The 20,260-nt window shown below is 37.1% G+C and overlaps 1 protein-coding gene across 11 annotated transcripts in view; it reads right to left on the bottom strand.

Annotated features, from left to right (window-relative positions):
- Positions 1 to 20,260, bottom strand: part of LOC150087831 (bromodomain-containing protein 2-like) — a 676,121-nt gene that overhangs the window by 380,021 nt on the left and 275,840 nt on the right. For all 11 annotated transcript variants that reach the window (XM_090369219.1, XM_090369215.1, XM_090369216.1 and 8 more), the window contains 2 exons: positions 16,550 to 16,651; positions 5,873 to 6,001 (listed from right to left, as the gene is read on the bottom strand). In XM_090369219.1, the coding sequence (XP_090225345.1) occupies positions 5,873 to 6,001; positions 16,550 to 16,651 (231 nt within the window). The remainder of the gene's footprint in view (positions 1 to 5,872; positions 6,002 to 16,549; positions 16,652 to 20,260) is intronic.

Raw genomic sequence — 20,260 nt, 5'->3', positions numbered from 1 at the left:
AATATACCTAGATACTTCACATAACGTGGCCTCGACAATGGTCCCCCCGCATACACACTACACGGACTCCCTCCAGTCACTATCTGGTGTACTAATTAGTGGACACCAGATCTGGTGTACTAATTAGTAGCCAGCCTGCAAACACCGTTTTAGAGCTGCCCCCTCGAAATGTAAGGGATATCGGATCTCACCACGATGTTCATCATAACCTCAAAAGTCATCAATCATACTGCATGATGGAAGAGATGGGTAAGGGTTGACTGGAATTTAACTCTGGAGACTAAACATGGGTTCCACCACTTCAAGCCTCCAATAAGCAAAGTGGTGGTATTGCACTGGATGATGAGAGTCACGTACCACCTAGTACTGCCTGGTAACACAAAGGGGCAGATTCCTCCATGTGGTGTGGGCGCCACACCTCGACCTCTGCTTACATTGGTTTACACCTGGGTGGTCACCCACCATGTACTTATGCATGGAGGTTATACCCAGGATTAATAACAGTCCCACCATCGTGAAGGTGCAAGCAGAGGATTTTGCTGCCACATGTTGTCCGGATTTCGCCGAAACTGGGTCCACTTGACTTGAGTGTCACCCGAATATGAGTTCCATCAGCATTTTAGACTCCAGGTAGCAAGTACAGCTTGTCTGTCATATCTGAGAGAATGTCTGTGACAATCCCAAAGACTGAACAGTTAGACAAAAACAGGCTGGTGGCAATGGTATCATGATATGGGGGAAGCGTTCACAGACATCACTGGATTCCCTCATTCTGAGACATCACTGAATACACCATGACCGCTATATCCTACGTTGGCATTGTCTAGACCAGGTTTTGCCCTACATGGTGACTATGTACCCAGAGATAGTAGTAGTGGCATGTGATGCAAGAAAGCAAGTGTATGAGCTTATGCAGCATCACTAAAAAAAAAAAAAAAAAAAAAAATCACACCATCACTCCAGATTAAATAAATTTAAGGAGGAATTGGACAGATGCCTGTCCAATTCCTCCTTAAATTTATTTAATCTATCAACTTCCACGACAACAGATGGAAGTTTGTTCCAGCAATTAATCACCCGCTGGCTAAAGGCAAATTTCCACACATCTATTCTACATCTGTCTTTTCTTAATTTGAATTTATGCCCCCTTATTTCATAATCTGAACAAGTGGAAGGATCCCATCAGAATTCAGCGTGCTCAACTCATTCAGGACCTTATACACCTCAATCACATCACCGGGCATGTGCCTAGTCTCCAGCCACTGCAATTTGCAGAACTTAAGCCTCTCTTGGTGAGAGGATCCCTTCATTCCCCTCACCAATCTTGTTTGTCCTTCTCTGTGCACGCTCAAGCAAATCTACATCCTTCCTAAAATGAGGCATCCAGACCTGTACGGAGGACTCAAGGCGTGGCCTGACCATTGCCTTATACAGAGGGACAATCACCTATATATCACTGACAAAACTCCATGACCTGCCCTGGCAGCCTGTCTGCATTGCTAAGAAAACTTCATATCTGACTGCACAATTACTCCCAGGTCTTTTTCGTTTTCTACCACCTAAGTGTAGTAGTACCACACAGTTGGTATGGTTCTCTGGGAGTTACTTCTACCCATATGCAGTACTTTGCATTTATCAAGGTTATAAACTTCAGTTGCCACTTCTTAGCCCATCTGCCCAAATTATCTAGATCCTGTTGCAGTAGCACACTGCCATTACTGTCATTAACAACTCTGCCAACCTTTGTATCATCTGCAAATTTCGACACTAAACCTGATATACCTTCATCAATATCATTGATAAAGATACAAAACAACAAAGGACCCAACACCGCACCCTGTGGGACTCCACTAATAATATTAGTCCACGAAGAGCAGCACCCATTGATTACCACCCTCTGTCTTCTCTCACTCACCATCCTTTTATTCATTATAGCAACTTAACCTTAATACCATTCTGCTCCAATTTGTAAAATAGTCTTCCATGTGCAACAGTGTCAAAAGCTTTCCTGAAATCCAAATATATGATATCAAAATTATTTTTCGCATCCAGTTCCTTTGTAACCACATCATAATATCCTATCAGATTTGTCAGACAAGGCTTTCCGTTAAGAAACCCATGCTGTGTCTGAATTATTACTGCAGTCTTGTCTAGATGATCCTGAAATGCACCTTTAACCAGTGACTCCATTATTTTACCCGGAACAGAAGTTAAACTAACTGGTCTGTAATTACTCGTGTCACCTTTCGATCCCCCTTTGTGCATTGGGATACATTTACACATCTCCAGTCCGTGGGGACCTCCCCTGAGTCCAAGGATGCTCTCATAATTATGGCTAAGGATTTGCTTAGTTGGTTTGCCGCCTCCTTTAATATAACTGGATAGATCCCATCCACCCCAGGTGCCTTTCTTATGTTTAACTTCAACAATTTATCCTTCACTTTGCTCTCAATTATTACAAAATCATTAAGCACCCTGCTACAATTTGATGACCTTCTGCCATTTTCAAACCTTAATAACTCCTCATGTGTGAATATGCAAAATACTCATTCAGTTTGTTTGCTACCTGGGCAGGATCATCAACAGTCGAACCATCAATATCAAGTGGACCAATTAGATTCATTCCCTTCATTTTAGAGTTTATATAAGTAAAGAAATCCTTGCTGTTTTTCTTAGCATCTTTTGCCAAGGATTTCTCGTAATCTGCCTTCGCCTGCCTATCCTCCTTTGTTACCTGATTACAGACTAGCTTATATCTGCCATACGCTTCTGAGTCGCTTGATAATTTATATGCATCCTATGCATTTTTCTTCTCTGACACGAGTCTCATTAGTTCATTCGATAACCATTTAGGCCTAAACCTTGAACAGTATTTCTTAATAGGTATGAAACTTTTAGTAGCATCCACAATTAATTCCTTGATGCTTCCCACTTAGAATTTTCTGTTGGTAACATCGTCAGTTGATCCCACTGTACAGAATTTAAAAACTGTCTGAGACCACTGTACTCACCTTTATGGAAGCAAATACCCTTTCCTTTACCCCTGATGGTAATTATATCTTATATCAATCTCAAGTAAATCTTATATCAATACACTGTGATCACTGCCACCTAGTGGTTTCTTTATCTGCAAATTCTCAATACATGAATGATCACTGCTGATAACCAGATCAAGAGTATTACCCTCTCTGGTTGCCTCTCGAACATGCTGCTGCAGAAAATAATCATCCAATAAATCCACAAAAGTCTTACTAGTGTGTGAGTGACCAACCCACAAGTTCCAATACATATCTGTGAAGTTAAAATCCCCCATTACAAAGCATTCTGTACTAGCCCACTATTACTCTGTAGAACTGTTCATTGTACTCATTCAAGTATTAGGCCTATAACACACTCCTACTCATATTTTTGCTTTCGCAGTGCTATTTCACACCAAACTGACTCAACAGTGCACTGTTCATCTATATCAACTGGATGCGCTTCTTTTGATTTTATGTTTTTCTTAATTAACAGCATAACACTTCCTCCCTTCCTATCCTGTCTATCCTTTCTGTACACATTGTACTCCCCAAATTCCAGTTCTGCATTCCTTATATCTGTGTGACACCACATGTCTGCTATCCCAACAGTATCCGCCTTTGATGTCTTGCCCAACACTTCAAATTCATCAAATTTATTTACTATACTTCTTGCATTGATATACATGCAAGTATACATGTACCTATCCTTTTTATTAGTTATCCTAACACATCCCATATACCCACCTGTTTCACGATGACTGCCATCCATCCTTGAAACCCTCAGCGCCCCTTGCTCCAGGTCACTACTTTTTCTAATAGAAGTTCTGCTAGAATCACATTCACCTCTACCTGTGGCTACTTTTAAACTTTAAGTCTGTGAATCCCCCCAAACTAGCAGTTTTCCGACCCACCTAACACTGCCTTGCACCCTTTCTATTTAAGTGTATCCCATCCCTGTAGAAGCAGTCTCTCCTGTTAACAAGCACAGACCACGCTGAAAAAAATTCTACCCCTTGAGCCTTGCACATTCCCTCCAATGCTGAATTGGTTGACAAGGCTCTCATCATGTATTCCCTCCTATTGTGTCTGGTCAGAATTGCAGATAAACTTTCAAATTTTACCCTGACTCACGACTTTTTTGCAACATTGACCTGTACTTGTTAAGTAAATCTGCAGATCTCTTACTCTTAATGTCATTGGTGCCAACGTGTACAACAATATCACCTTTTCTGCCCTTAAAAGATGATATATGCTTTACAACATCATCAACTTTTACCCCTGGCAGACATACCCTGGTCCTGTTCCATCTATCCTTTTTACACAATATATTCCCCATTTCCCTGACAATAGAGTCACCAACAATAACTAGTTCCAGATGGCACTGGACTCTTAACAAGACAACACCTCCATGTTGCAAGGCCCACATTGTGCAAGAATTGTTCAAGGATCATGTCCAAGCATTTGTGTGCTCCATGACAACCAAATGTCCCTAACATCAACTGCATCAAAAATGTGTTGGAGGTGGTAGAATTCAGCATTTGTCAGTCCACATCAGTGCTTTGCTCCACTGCCGAACTCTGGGGAATATTTCTGTTTAGCTGGTCCAGGACACTGAGAACACCTTCCACAGCTCCATGGAGTCTGTGCCCTCATGCTTGGTATGAGTGGTTATTACAGCAGATGATGATCCAACATACTATTAGGTGTGTGTGTGTGGTCATAATAGTAATAGTATTCATCATATTGTGTGGTCATAATAGTAACAGTATTCACCATATAGTGCAAGGAAGCCATGGGCTTTTGCTGCACTGCCAAAAAAAAAAAAAAAAACCAAGTAGATGAGAAAACAAATATGCTTCCCTCCTCACACAGGTAACTATCCAGTTGACCACTGAATTTATTCAGTGCTCAACCACCTGCAAGGGCAACTTGTTCCAGCAATCAGTGATTCGCTGGCTAAAAGAAAACTTCCTAGAATCTAATCTAAACCTCAACACCCATAATTTGAATTTTTAAACCCTAGTTCTGGAATTCTTTATAACAGTGAGAATATTCACCTTCATTCATTTTACTAATCCCTTTCAAAGCCTTGTAAGCCTCAATCAAGTCACCTCTGAGGTGCCTGGTTGCCAAGCTCTATAGCCCACATAATTGGAGTCTTTCCTATATGTTGTCCTTCTGCCAATCTCCGGAGTCGTTCCTTATATGGTTGTCCTGCCGATCTCACCATTCAAGTTGCCCATATTTGGATTTTTCAGATTAGGTCTCCATACTTGAACACAGTTTACCAAATTTATTCTTACAATTGCATTATAATGTTTTGGCTCATGTGTGCATGTGTAGTAATAATAACACCTCTGGAAGAGGAGACAACCAAGATTCTAAGATGATGCTGCGAAAAAAAAATTTATATATATAAAAAAAAAAAAAAAAATGAGACAAGTACTTTTTTCAGTAATATATATAATATATATATATATATATATATATATATATATATATATTATTTTTGAGTTTTTTTTTTTTTTTTTTTTCAGTAAAAAAAATATTTTTATTAAAACTAGTAAACTCAATATAAAAATATAGAACATTCACAGCAGCAACATTTATTTAAAAAAAAATAAAAATTGTTTTATTTAGAACATGTAACCAACTTCCATTGCAACATAGTTTTGCACCTATATTAGAATTAAAGAACTCATAATCCTGATCTCCAGTAATTAAAAAAATAATAAATCAATGTGAACACAGCAGCTACTAATCAAGATAAAGTAAAATTAAGCAGCAATACAAGTGAACATTATAGTTATCCATCTAAAATTTATTAAATTTCAAACATCATTATTACTTGCCTGTAATTTTCTTCCCATTGCTACAATTTCATGATTGGGTGGGTTATACTTATAGCAGTTGGTGAACACTAAACGAACATCTGAAGCAAATTCTGCAGCTGTTTTATATTCTCTGTTGTCCATTTTTTGCTAAGGAAATTTTAAAAAGGGACCTGGTTAAACACAATAAAAAAACTAACTGAAACACTGCAGATAACACTAGTACCTACGCAAATTTATTTTTATTTTGGTCATAGTGTGCAGTTCATATTATTTATTGTGTACTATGGCAGTACAGCCGTGTTTCCAAGCTGATTTATACATTATATGAGCTGAAAAACCCAGAAAAATTCTTGCAATCCTCCTAATCCTGCATTAAGCATACTACAACCCTGATTCAAGAGGACTTGCAGTCTTTAACAGAATTTAAATACAGACTTCTCCAAATGAATGATATGAGTGGAGAAATTTCTTATACTATCACAGAGGACAAGTGTACTAAAAATTTTTTCAGTAGTTTTATTGTAATAGGTGAGAACAATATGATGATTCTAAATCCATTATTGATTGTGTTCTATTACATCATGTTTTTGCACAAAATCAACAATAAAGAATACTAAAAGTAAGTGTGTGTGTGTGTGTGTGTGTGTGTGTGTGTGTGTGTGTGTGTGTGTGTGTGTGTGTGTGTGTGTGTGTGTGTGTGTGTGTGTGTCAAAGAACCGCTATTAGAAACTGACAATGAAACAGATTGTACATCTGCGAGTAAAACCAGCTACTAAGCTGGTTTCACTTGCAGATGTACATATACAGAATAAAATTCATTTACGGAATAAAATTTTTATGAATGGATCCTATACAAATCTTAATTATTGCAGATTTCATGATTTTCCCTTTACCTCACTTTGAGATATAAGTAAGTAAAATGCTAATTTCACTGATACAAGGCTTCTTAACAGAAAATAAACCAACTACAGTGTGGCCTCATACGCCGAACGCCCCATACAACTAACTTTTAGTACCAAGAACCCGGGTTCATGGGCCCGGGTTTTAAATACGGAGGATATTTCCCTATTATTTCCCTTACTATATTTCCCTATTTTCGTGTCAAAAAAATACAAATTTTTTAAATAATGATTTTTATTGCTTTTATGCCGTGTAATACGGTGCTTGATTATGAAACAAATTGAAGTATTCAATGTTGTATATTCCTAGAATTATTATCCCGATCAGAACTGCAATATTCTTCAGTCATTATCCATAATTAATTCTTGAAAATGAAACAGACAACCTCGTGCAGCACAGTGCTCAGGAAAGAACACCAGGCGACAACAATATGCAAGGTATCAGCAGGCGTCATCTGACACTTGTCTTGGATAAAAATATTCCAAGAAATGCGCCCACCAACAAATGGCCACAAGAGCCATATTGTGATGAATGCACTACTTTACTACGCGCGGACGGCTTCACTCGGGTAAGTTTAGAAAGAACACAAATTCGTACACGAACACGAGATAATAATTTATGATGTTAAAATGCTAACCCAAGTTAACTCGGGATAATCAGGGAAGTGGTTAATACAAACACAACAGACGTTCTGTTTTATTCACCATGTCTTTCTTTTGTTTCGGGAAAGTTCCAAATTTGTTTTTTGAAAGATTCTTTTGAAAAGAGTTTAAAAAAGATTTTGAAAAGATTCAAAAAGTGGGTCCTAAGAAAAGGTTCAGTGTAAGTCAGCCCAAGAAAATCACTATTGAAACCAAGAAAGACATTGCCAAGCATGAAACAGGGGCTAGGGTAGTTGATCTGGCAATTGAATATGGAGTCAACAAATCCACCATTGGAACCATCTTGAAGAACAAGGAGACCAAGAATGTTGAGGTTGCAAAGGGAGTGACAAGATTAAGTACCCTAAGAAACCCCATCATTGAAGAAATGGAGAACTTGCTGCTACTGTGGATCCACCAAAGGCAAATGGCAGGAGATACCATCAGCAAAGAAGTCATCTGTCTGAAAGCCAAGCACATCTATGCTGACCTAAAGGGGAAAACTCCAGGCCCAAGCTCTGAAGAATCTGAATTTAAGGCAAGCAGGGGGAGGACAACTTTGAGAAGTTTAAGGGGAGGACTGGCATTCAGTGTCATAAGGCATGGGGAGGCAGCAAGTGATGATAAAAAAGCCACTGATAAATTTGGCAAGAAATTTCAGAAGCTCGTGAAAGATAAAGGATATTTACCACAACAGGTCTTCAACTGTGATGAAACTGGGCTTTTCTGGAAAAAAATGCCGAGTAAAACCTACATCACAAAGGAAGAACAAGCTCTGCCAGGCCACGAGCCTATGAAGGACAGGGTGACCCTCCTCTTTGCTGCCAATGCTAGTGGAGACCTGAAGATCATCAAGCTTCTCTTGGTGTATCATTCTGAAACACCAAGAGCATTTGTTGTTGTTGTTATTTGGTTTTTAGGAGCATTAGCAACTAAGGCCATATTTCTCCAGGAATGTGCGGTGGTCATTCCCCTGACCTTTCCGCATCCTCCGTATTTGGTGGTGACAGGCCCGAACCCTGGTCTAATCAAGAAGCGTGGGCTACGCACTGCTGCTCCTTCCCACCTGGCTACAGAGGCACCCCAAGAGCATTTAAGAAGCACTCAATTGTCAAAGGTAAACTTGGAGTCTACTGGAAATCTAACCCAAAAGCTTGAGTTACTAAGCTTCTTTTCAAGGACTGGGTGCTTGAAGTCTTTGCACCTACAGTGAAGAAATACCTGTAGGAAAAGAATCTGCCACTGAAGGCTGTCCTCACTATGGATAATGCACCTGGCCACCCACTTGATTTAGAAGATTCCCTGGAATTTGAGTTCAGCTTCCTCAAGATTGTTTTCTTACCTCCCAGCACTACACCTAATTCAGCCAATGGACCAGAATGTCATAGCAAACTTCAAGAAGCTCTACACCAAAGCACTTTTCACCAGGTGCTTTGAAGTTTGCCATGCTTCCAGCTTCATGACATTGAGGAACTTTTGGAAGGAAGAATTTAACATTGTGCACGCCATTAGACTCATAGAAAATGCTTGGTGTGAAGTGTCACTGGAAACACCTGTGAGCCGACCGGGCTAGCCAGGTAGGTAAAGTGCCTGCCTGGCAACCCAAAGGTCGCGGGTTCGATTCCCGCCTCGGGCTTGGATCACAGTAAAATGCAAAAACTTTGGGGGGTGCAATATGGCCATAGAAGCTGATGTGCCATCAACTAAAAAAAAAAAAAAGAAGAAAGAAACCTGTGGCCAGCCTATGTTCAAGGAGAAGAACCTGATAATGGAGCCCAAGTCATGAAGGACATTGTGGCAACAGCTAAGGACCTGGACTTGGAAGTGGAACAAAATGTGGAGGAGTTAATAGAGGAGAATGACGTTGCAGCTGACCACAGAAGAACTGAAGGAGTTGCATAAACATCAGGTCGGGGAAACAGATAAAAATATTTCCTCAGAGGAGGAGAAAGAGGAAAACATCACCAAAGGTCCAATGCCTTCAGCTACTATCAAGGAGATTCTTCAGGACTGGAAGAAGCATCACAACAGGGTGTTAGAGTGGCACTCCAACACAGCTGAAGTGAACAGAGTGGGGGTCCTCTACAATGACATAACACTTCACTACTTCAGGAGCCTGCTTAAAAAGAGAGAAAAGCAATCAACACTGGATAGATTCTTCAATGCTAAAAAGCAGAAACAGGCAGAAGAACTTGAAGAATCTGAAGCTTCTGAATATGAAGAACCTGTAACCATGAAGAAGAATAAATAGTGTATGTAAAAGGTGGCCTTTTTTTTTTTTGTGGAGGATCCGGTACCAATTAATTTATTTCCCATAGGATACTATGGGAAATCGCATTTCGTACCATGAACTTTTCATACCACAAACCAGTTCATGGAATGAATTAAGTTCGTGGCACGAGACCCCCACTGTCCTGTAATAGTAATAGTAGCATATGATGCAAGAAAGCAAGCATATGAGCTTATGCAGCATCAGCCAAAAAATAAAATAAAATAATGATAATTCACACAACAATTCCCTCTAAATGTTTGTCCAGTTCCTCCTTAAATTTATTTAACCTATCAACTTCCACAATGACAGATGGAAAATTGTTCCAGCAATTAACCAACCGCTGGCTAAAGGCAAATTTCCGCACATCTATTCTAACAGCTGTCTTTCCTCAATTTGAATTTATGCCCCCTTAGGTTCATAATCTGAACAAGTGGAAGAATCCCATTAGAATTCAGCATGCTCAACCCATTTAAGGCCTGATATACCTCAATCAGATCACCTCGCAGGTGCCTAGTCTCCAGCTGCTGCAATTTGCAGAACTTAAGCCTCTCTTGGTAAGAGGATCCCTTCATTCCCCTCACCAATCTTATTGTCCTTCTCTGTACACGCTCAAGCAAATCTACATCTTCCCTAAAATGAGGCCTTCGGACCTGTATGCAGTAGTCAAGGCGTGGCCTGACAATTGCCTTATACAGAGGGACAATCACCTCCTTTTCCTTGCTAGCAAAATTTCTGTATATCATTGACAAAACCCCATGACCTGCTCTGGCAGACTGTCTGCATTGCTCAGAAAACTTCATATCTGACTGCACAATTACTCCCAGGTCTTTTTCATTTTCTACCATCTCAAGTGTAGTACCATACAGTTGGTACGTTCCTCTGGGGTTAATTCTACCCATATGCAGTACTTTGCATTTGTCAATGTTAAACTTCAGTTGCCACTTGTAAGCCCATCCTCCCAAATTTTCTAGATCCTGTTGCAGAAGCACACTACCATTACTGTCTTTAACAACCCTGCCAACTTTGCATCATCTGCAAACTTCGACAGTTATACCTTCATCAATATCACTGATAAATATACAAAACAACAGTGGACCCAACACTGAACCCTGTGGCACTCCACTAATAACATTAGTCAACGACTAATGTTATTTAATAACTGCAGTATATTCAGTTACAGTTCAACTTTTGTAAACTGTCCTCTCCTAGACCACAAAATCACATAGCAAAAATTACAAATGAACTGATAAACAGTTTGCATATTGTTAGAGTTCATTACGGGCACATCAGTTATCATATTCTTCTTAACTAATGTACTGTACTGTACTGTGAAATTTGCTTGTGCTGTTCGTAACCCAAAAAAGTCAGAAGAGAAAAGTAAGTCTGACAGTTTCTACCAGAATATAACCCAACGTTATTACGTTCATTAGCATGCACTACCACTCTGCTTATCACTAATACATTATAAAATCTCTTTTCAGAAAAGTACTTTCAGCAAACAGCATTGAATATTGATCCATTTTATTCTTATTAATGTTTTGTTAGTTTTTGCTGTTTACATCCATTTCCAATAGAGTGATAACAGGGATAAACTTTGTGTGTTTGGTTATGTTAAATGTAAACAAAAACATTTAAAAAAGTGATAAGTATAATGAAGGTACTGTAGGGTTTATGAAGAAGGCTATAGATACTGAAAACAACAGGACCATAATCACCTGCCATTGCATATATACAATGTTGGACAAATTAATAGAATCTCTCCTATTTCAACCTTTTTTTTTTTTTTTTTTAATGAACAAAAAGGATAAGGACACAAAAAAAAAAAAAAAAAAATTCATATTCTTAATTATGTTAGTGAATGAAGAAAATAGTAATTTTGGAAAAAAATAAATAATAAATAAATAAATTAAAAATAAAGAAAGAAAATAAGAATAAAAATAACAGGTATATAGTACTAATGGACAAATTAATAAGAGTAATGGGCCTCCATAGCCTAGTGGTCAGGAGCGGGAGCACACGCTCTGAGTAGAACTGGGTTCATATATAGTATTAATGCCCGTGGCTGCTAAATACGGCTGATCTGTCAACCCGCATTGGACCAGCGTGGCAGATTGCGATCCATTTCCTTCGATGTGGATTGTTGAGGAGGCTTCCATCCTGCAGTGGGTTGGATAATGGCTGCAGGGTTTTTTTTTTTTTTTTTAAGCATTATTATTCACCTTAAACAATAATTAATATTTTGTCAAATATGTAAGTGAATGCGAAACAGCATAATGTCTTGGCATGGAGCACATCAGGTGTGTGTGTGTGTGTGTGTGTGTGTGTGTGTGTGTGTGTGTGTGTGTGTGTGTGTGTGTGTGTGTGTGTGTGTACACAAAGTATTTCACAATACCAAACCACCTACACAAACTTCAAGTTTTGTTTTTCATTACCTTTCTTCCCTTTAACTTCATCCGTAGCTTTTTGGGGGGGGGGGGCAGAAATATAATAAATTATGAGGCCTCAAAACATTTTTAAAAAGCTGAATAACACTCTTAGAAGTACACCTTGAGCCACAAGGTGACTCTGTCCCAAGTCACCAAGTGACTATGGAACAGTCACCTTGAAAAATGAATTCTTGATTGCTGAACAGTTCTTTCATTCAGGATATCATTTGAGAAGAAAGATCAGTTCTAAATATTACAGCATTCATAGTGCCATAAAAAAAAAAAAAAACATCATATGGGGCTAAATGTCACAGCTTTGATTGTACATGATGCAGACTTGCACTGCAATAACAAAACTACATCAATTCCTGCTACTAAATTTTTATTTCATCAAACAAAGCTTTCTGCTACTCTTCATCGGAACAATGTTTAACCCCTACAACGTATGATTGATGCCTTTGTTTAATAAGATTTTTGGTTTCTTAAATGGATGACATGATTTCAGCCACATTTCCTTGTTCTATTCTAATTATTTGTTTTCATTGTTGGAAAGACATTCAGAGCAAGAAAATCTGTTTTACACTTTCACCCGAGATGGTGAAAGTGATCACTGCTCTTTCTGTTGATAAGTGCTTTCTTCCAAATTTGCAAACTCTTCCCAGTGGTAGAGTATAACTTTTAAGTAGTTAACAGCAATGGTTGTATTATTTCATCCATTAGTAATAACTGCCTGATTTTTTTTTTTTTTTTCAATTTCTTCAATATCACCCTAAATTGTACAAGTATTTTTGTTTATATATATATATATATATATAAAAATAAAGTTTTTTGAGCCAAAAATTCAAAGAAACCAGCAGAAATGGGTCGGTTGCTGTTAATTTGTCCAGACGTGTATGCGTGAGGCTTTTATTTCATAACTCAGCAGTTCTTCACTGATTTCCATGTAAGCAATGTCCTTTTGGAGGTGTAGGATCACTGTAATAAACTGATAATTTTCAATGTTTGATTTTTAAATATATGCAATATTGCTGTTTAATATTTTCATATATTATTTTTCAGTCATTAGTTATCTGACAGAATATTTAAAAAAGTATATGATTATTTCAGAGAAGTCAAAAATGAACGTATATATGATAAAAAGTTTCATGTTGAATCAATGTAGCAGGGATCTAAAATTTACTTTAGAAAAAATATATTAAGAAAAATAATAATAAATTAATAATAATAAATAGAAATTTAGAAAATAAATACTTAAAAATAGAAAAGAAATACACAGTAAAACCTGCTTGTATATATTAATACTATATACAGGTGACCCCCGCTTAACGCTGATAATTCGTTCCGTAAAAACAGAGCGCTAAGTGAATATGTGCTACGCGAGCGCCACATTCCCATAAGGTAACATATGTATTTGTGAGTTGCGGTCGGTGTCATAGGATATTTCCTAATCAATAATAAAGGGTAGTGAAAAGATGCACAAATGTCAGTCAAAATATTTAATGTTCAAATATTTGTACAAAGGGTACTAGGAAAGTTTTGCAATACAGCTTTGTTTATTTAATTTTTTCAAAGTAATTTCCTCTACATTCAATACACCTCTCCATCCTCCGAAACCAATCTTTAAACCAGTTCTTCCAAGTTTCACTAGGGAGTAAAGCACACTCGTTGTCCCAAGCCCGTAGAAGGTCCTCATCACTGGAAAACCGCCTCCCTTTTAGCTTCATTTTCACATGCGGGAACAGTGCAAAGTCGCAGGGAGCAAGGTCTGGACTGTAGGGAGGGTGCTCGAGAAGTTTCAGTCCTGTCGTGGTCAAATATTCGGTGCAGGCTTTGGCGCGGTGAGCTGCAGCATTATCGTGATGGAGGTACCAGGTGTCCATTCTTGACTTTGGCCGCAGGTTCTTCATAGATCCAATGACTTTAGGCAGGCATTGTTCAGTATACCACTTAGCTGTGACTGTCTTCTGCGTGTCCAAAACGACACGTTCCACAATTCCACTCGATTTGAAAAATACAGCTATCATTTTCTTCTTTACAGATCGGGATTTTCTGACAATTACGGGTGTGTCATCATCATCAAAGACACAAACTTTGTTTTGAGCCTTGGTCGGCAGATCGTAATAGTACAGCCAAGTCTCGTCACCTGTCACGACGTTGTTCACATACCGAGATTGTCCCTTATCAAACTTTTTTAGCATCTCCCGGCACCAAGTCACACGTCGTGTCATCTGCTCTTCAGTCAGTTGATGCGGCACCCAGAGAGAACAAAGTTTCTTCACGTGCAAATGATCTTGCAGAATCGAACGAATTGCTGGTGCATTTAGGCCCAAAGTATCCTCTATCTGTTGGTAGGTCACTCGCCTGTTTTCGTCAAGCATTTTCCTCACAGCAGTAACATTTTCCTCCGTAACTGACGTTCGTGGCCTTCCCGGCCTCTCAGAATCCTCCAGAGTGAAATTTCCCCTTTGGAATTCTCTATACCACCTGAATATCGTTGTACGATGTGGACAATCATCATCTAGTGCAAGAGTCATTTCTTCTAAGCACTGGTCTATGGTTAAACCACGCACAAAATTATACCGCAAAACTGTCCTTATCTCATTTCGTGACCACGATGCCATCGCAAGCACTTTACACTCTCACTACTAATGAATAACTGAGCCCATCGACTTGGCGCGGCGGCTACTATGCACGTATGAACATGTCTCAACATGCAGCAACAAGCAGCTTCCTGTGATTCATTGTTGCGTCATATTGCAAAACTTTCCTAGTACCCTTTGTACATATAAAATATTCTGCATTACATACATATATAATTATGTGATAACTACTTACGTATCAAAATTAAAATTCCAATTAAAATCATGAATTTAATTGATCTCAATTGATTTAATTTAATTGGTGAATTTAATCAAGAAAAAGGTGTCGATTTTGGTTTGAACTTGGGCCTTCTTCCAAATAAACTAAAAGGGATATTAATTTTAAATCCCCCACAGCATTACTACCCAACAATAAAGTCAACCTATCCTTCGCCATTTTGAAACATGGCATGTTTTTTTCTTCTTTACCTGGCATGTTTTTTTTTTCTTCTTTCAATATGAAACTTCTTTTAGGCATTCGTTTCCACAAAAGGCCTGTTGAGAAATATAACACATAATACCCCTCTTCAATAATTTTAACAAGTTCTTTTTTTTAAAGTTTTGGCTCCTTAATCTGCACTTGCGGATTCTTCCTGGATTTTAAATCCATTCTCAACACATTTTTTTTTTTTTTAGGTGAGTTTTCTTCAGAATATCATATTGGCTAATCTCTCTCTCTCTTTCTCTCTTTTTTTTTTTTTTTTTTTTTTTTTAATAATATTTAACTTAACTGAATTCTGCACTGGATATTATCTTCAATAAAATTAGTTAAAGTCTTTCCATTTCAATCCTAATAGCCGGCCTAGCCCTAGTTGCTTGCAGTGGAATAGCTATCTTTCCCACTACTAAAATTAATTCTTTATTTATTTATTTTTTTTTATAATTGTTCTTACGGTTAAATTTGCAAGTCCTAAATTATGGCACACATCCGCTTGTCTTTGACCGGAATCAATTCGCTTCAAAACGTTTAATTTAATTTTCAAATTCAGTCTTTTTCTTACATTTATAGTCTTCGTACTGCGCTCAGACGTTGTTTCTTTTTCGTTCTTATCAGCCATTAGTAACTCTTCGAAAATGTAACTGCGTTGGGTGCATTAATTATGATACAATGTTCAAGTAAACTGTCTGTTTTGCACAATGTCTAATACGGTACTGAGTGATGACTAGACTTCGGATAAATGCATATAATGCAAATATTCAAGCAATATACTTGGTCATTTTTTTAAAAATGTTGATCCCGGAACTACGTAACAAGTCACTTTCTGCAATTAAATTAGCGTGCAAGAAAATTTCTCAAGTCGGCGTGGGAAACGTTTTAATGCTGTTTTGGTATTAATTTTCAAGCTACCGACCCCATCAAATGAAACGATTTCGTCAAATATGCCAAAAATGCAATCTGTAAAAGAGCGTTATAGTGATCTGTGACAGCATTATAGTCAGATACGGGTTATAAAATATTATAAAATAAGAACAGTGTTATAGCGAACCAGCGTAAAGCGAACTGCGTTATAACGGGGACCCACTGTATACTTTAGCCTGTGGGTTGTATGTTCCTGAAATTTCTCAATGTAAACAGACTTTTAAAAGAGAAAGGAAACAAACTCTGCATTATCTTAGTTAAGTTTGTTTCACAAGGTTTAACTACTAACATTTACTTTTAACAAAAATTTTCGGCTCAAACATGACAAAAAAAGGTCAGACAGCAAATAGTCTAAACAGACCACAGCATCTTTAATTGAAACACACTGTATATTAAGTAATTTAAATTTTGGTTTTCATTTAAATATCAACAAATACTTTAAACTATAAATACTTACCTTAGCTGTGCCCAAATCCATTGGCTGTTTAATTATGTCATGATAATCATGCAGGCCTAAATGCTTAGCATCAACTGGCTTATAAAAAGGCCATCCATAACTCTGAAATTAAGAAAAAACATTTAAACACACAAGTAGTACGTTTAGTTTTTATTTTATTATTTTTTAAAGGCACTAAATTAATAAGTTTTGGTTTTCGTATGAACTGCAGATTTAATATTACAACAGGATGTTGATACTAAACAATTTCAAATTTGTTTAGCTATCTGTTATTATTATGATTTGATTAGTTCATTATCACTATCTCAGTTTATCATCAGTTTATCAGAATATAATATGAATGTTATATTCATAATCCTTCAGTTCACTGGCAGATTATGAATAACAATATTCATATTGTTATATTCATAATTCATAATAAATTTGATAAAACTTCACAGAAATAAAGAGTGCATTTGGTCACAAGTAAGGAAGTCATTTAGAGCGCTGCTATGACCAATTTGGTGATTTGGGATTCTCTTTCTGACACAGATAGTTGTTAGTGGGAGAAGTAGGCAATCTTGTTGAAATATGATTCCCCTTGGTTTTCAACAGAAAGGTTTTCAAACACAACACCAGTAATTGACTTTTCACTAAGAAAAATTTCTATAAACTCAGTGCATAGGACATGATTACTTAAGGCACTTGTGCTACTCACCACCTCACACACTAACACTAGGTGCTGACCTTATCACTAACAGAAAAGATACAATAATCACCTGTAAAGAACATTTTTATACCTCCCAGCTTTTGGGAGAAAAAAAAAAAAAAAAAAAAAAAAAAAAATGGAAGACTTAACAGAGATCCAGTTTTATCTAGAATGCTTCTGGGCAAGGCAACATTTCTGCTCCCCTTTCAATTAGAAAAACATTTAAGAAGCCTCTTAATACATATAAATATATATATCATAATAAAGATGTTATAATATATGTATTTATATGTTTAACAATAAAAAAAAAGTTACAAAGCTTAGAATATTTACCATGTATTTAAATTGTACTATTAACATTATCAAAATGTTAATGCAGAGGAATCAAATTTTATTTTTAGATAAAAAAAAAAAAAGAAAAGAAAAGAAAAGGAGATCAATGAATGTTATAAGTTGAATATTTTCTTTTCATCTTATTACGCTAAAACTGCACAAAAAATTAAAACAAAAATATAAGAAATTTTTTCTTTGTGCAAACATTTATTCAGTATCAAGAGTTCTTCCAAATATATCCTTTTTCTTGATTTTAAAAATTTATCATATCAGTAAAATCCAAGTATGTAACTAATTTTCAATTGATAATATAGCCAGTGAATTTAATGTTGCCTATGACACTGAGGAACACAAGTCAGTTCTGAAAACTTTCAATTTGGTAACGCTTTTTTCTTCACTTACTATAGTTAGTGGAATTGTTACATTCACTGAAAAAAGCAACCCACAAGTTTGATAACATATCTTAAGATTTTGTAGTATTTAATACAAAGAAGCAAGGTTATACAGCTTTTTGGTGGGGGGGGGGGGGAAACAACACCGGCATCCCATTTGGTCCCTCTCCTCTAATAATTTCTCTAATCTTTAAATTTATTCAAGCACCTTGCTCCCACAACACCAGATGGCAGTTTGTTCCAACAATCAATTACACTCTGCTGAATGCAAATTTTCACATCTATCATTTTCTGCAACCATCCTTTTACAATTTGTGTCCCTTATGTGTTGTCTCAGAAAGAGTAAGGATGCCATTAACATTTAGTTCTCAATCCATTTAAATCCTTAAACACTTCAATCTGTCTCCTCACAGGTGCCTAGTTTCCAGATGCTTCCATTAACAAAGCTCATGCTAAGAGTATCCTTTCGTTGTATAAGCTTACTTCCTTGCATCCTTAGCTCATGCTAAGAGTATCCTTTCGTTGTATAAGCTTACTTCCTTGCATCCTTAGCTCATGCTTAGAGTATCCTTTCGTTGTATAAGCTTACTTCCTTGCATCGTTCCTTGCCCTTAACTAATCTTGTTTCCCTTCTTTGGTTCACCAGATCAATATCCTTCCTAAAATAAAGGCTTCCCGACATGTATGCAGTACTCAAGCCTTATACAACAGGATCACCATTTCCTTATCCCCACCTGAATTTCTGAATATCATTGACAGAAGCCCATAAGCTGCCCTAGCATTGTGTCTGCACTGTTCAGAGTACTTTGTGTGGGAGTAAAGATTCACACCTAGGTCTTCTTTTGTTCTCAATCACCTTGAGTCTGGTACCGACCAAATGGTATGTTATTCCAGGATTACTCCTGTCCATATGCAGTACCTTGCATTTATCAAGGTTAAACCTCAATTTCCACCTAAAAGCCCAGCTGCCTAATTTCTTAAGTCATGTTGTAGTAGTATGCCTTGATTACTGTCATTAATCACACCATTAAAATAAATAAATAAATAAATTTTCTGTTTATACTACGGGATGACCAAACAGTCAGAGGAGTTTACAAGATACACAGAATACAAGAAACAGCACCCTATTCAACAGTCATGGGCTTGAACCCCGGTCACTCAAGGCACTTGTACTTAAGCACCCGCATGCCTGACCACTAGGCTATGGCGACCTTCATCTTACCTTTGTGTCATCTGCAAACTTAGACATTAAGTTAGATATACCTTCATCAGTATCATTAAAAAATATTGAAAACAATAAGTGGCCCGGCAGTGAACCAAGAGGGACACTACTAATAACATTAGCCAATGAAGAACAATGATCATTAAAAACACTGTCTCCTGTCACCCAACCATCCCTTTATCCATAGCAGTAACCTGCTCCTAATGATATACTGCTTGAATTTGTACTACAAGTCTTTAATATGGAACAACATCAAGTCTTACTGAAATCTAAGTATAAATATGAAGTTAAATTTTTTTTTTTAAATCCAGTTCCTTTTGTGATTATGTCATATTTGCTGATCAGATTGGTCAGACAAGATCTTCCCTTTAAAAAAAAAAAAAAATCTGTGACGTGATCACCATATAACTGCACTCCTGTCAAGATGATCCTGTATTACTTCTTTAACTATTGATTCCATTATTTTTCTCTGGAGCAGAAGTCAAGCTTAGAGCTCTATAATTACTTGCTTCACTTTTTTTGATGGGAGACATTTGCACATCTCCATTCTGTAGGAATCCAAGGATGCTTTTATAATTATGACTACCTTGCTGGATAGATCATTGCTGAAAGGCCATTTCAAGGGATCATAATACAACACAACTTCCTGCATACGAATGACATAACTATGAATGATACGGTATAGTTGCTGACAAACTGAATAAATATTTTGCATTGACATTCACATAATGATACTGATGAAGGTTTCTGGAGATGGAAATAGCAAAATTCAATCAAATACTGCAGTTGTATTCAACCATTTTTTTGTTGACATATTCCTTACAGTTAAACCTTTTTGTTGGAATACCCCTTAATTTTTTCAGAGAATATAGTACCCATTATATTTTTTTAATCTACAAAATATGTCCCCTAAATACATTTAAAATAATACCTGATGTTGTTAAAATAAATTTTAAACAATGGTGACTTCATATATCGGCATAACCCCCAAAAGGACCATCCATATTCCCAGGAGTATGTGTACTACTGATTGAATATCACATAAAAATAGTGACTGCAAGTTAAATGATTTTTTG

The sequence above is a fragment of the Mastigoproctus giganteus genome, chromosome 3, assembly GCF_048544385.1.
Source record: "Mastigoproctus giganteus isolate SK-2022 chromosome 3, ASM4854438v1, whole genome shotgun sequence".
NCBI lineage: Eukaryota > Metazoa > Arthropoda > Arachnida > Uropygi > Thelyphonidae > Mastigoproctus > Mastigoproctus giganteus.
Note: the sequence above shows the minus strand (reverse complement) of the source record. Positions and strands in the feature narration are given on the sequence as shown.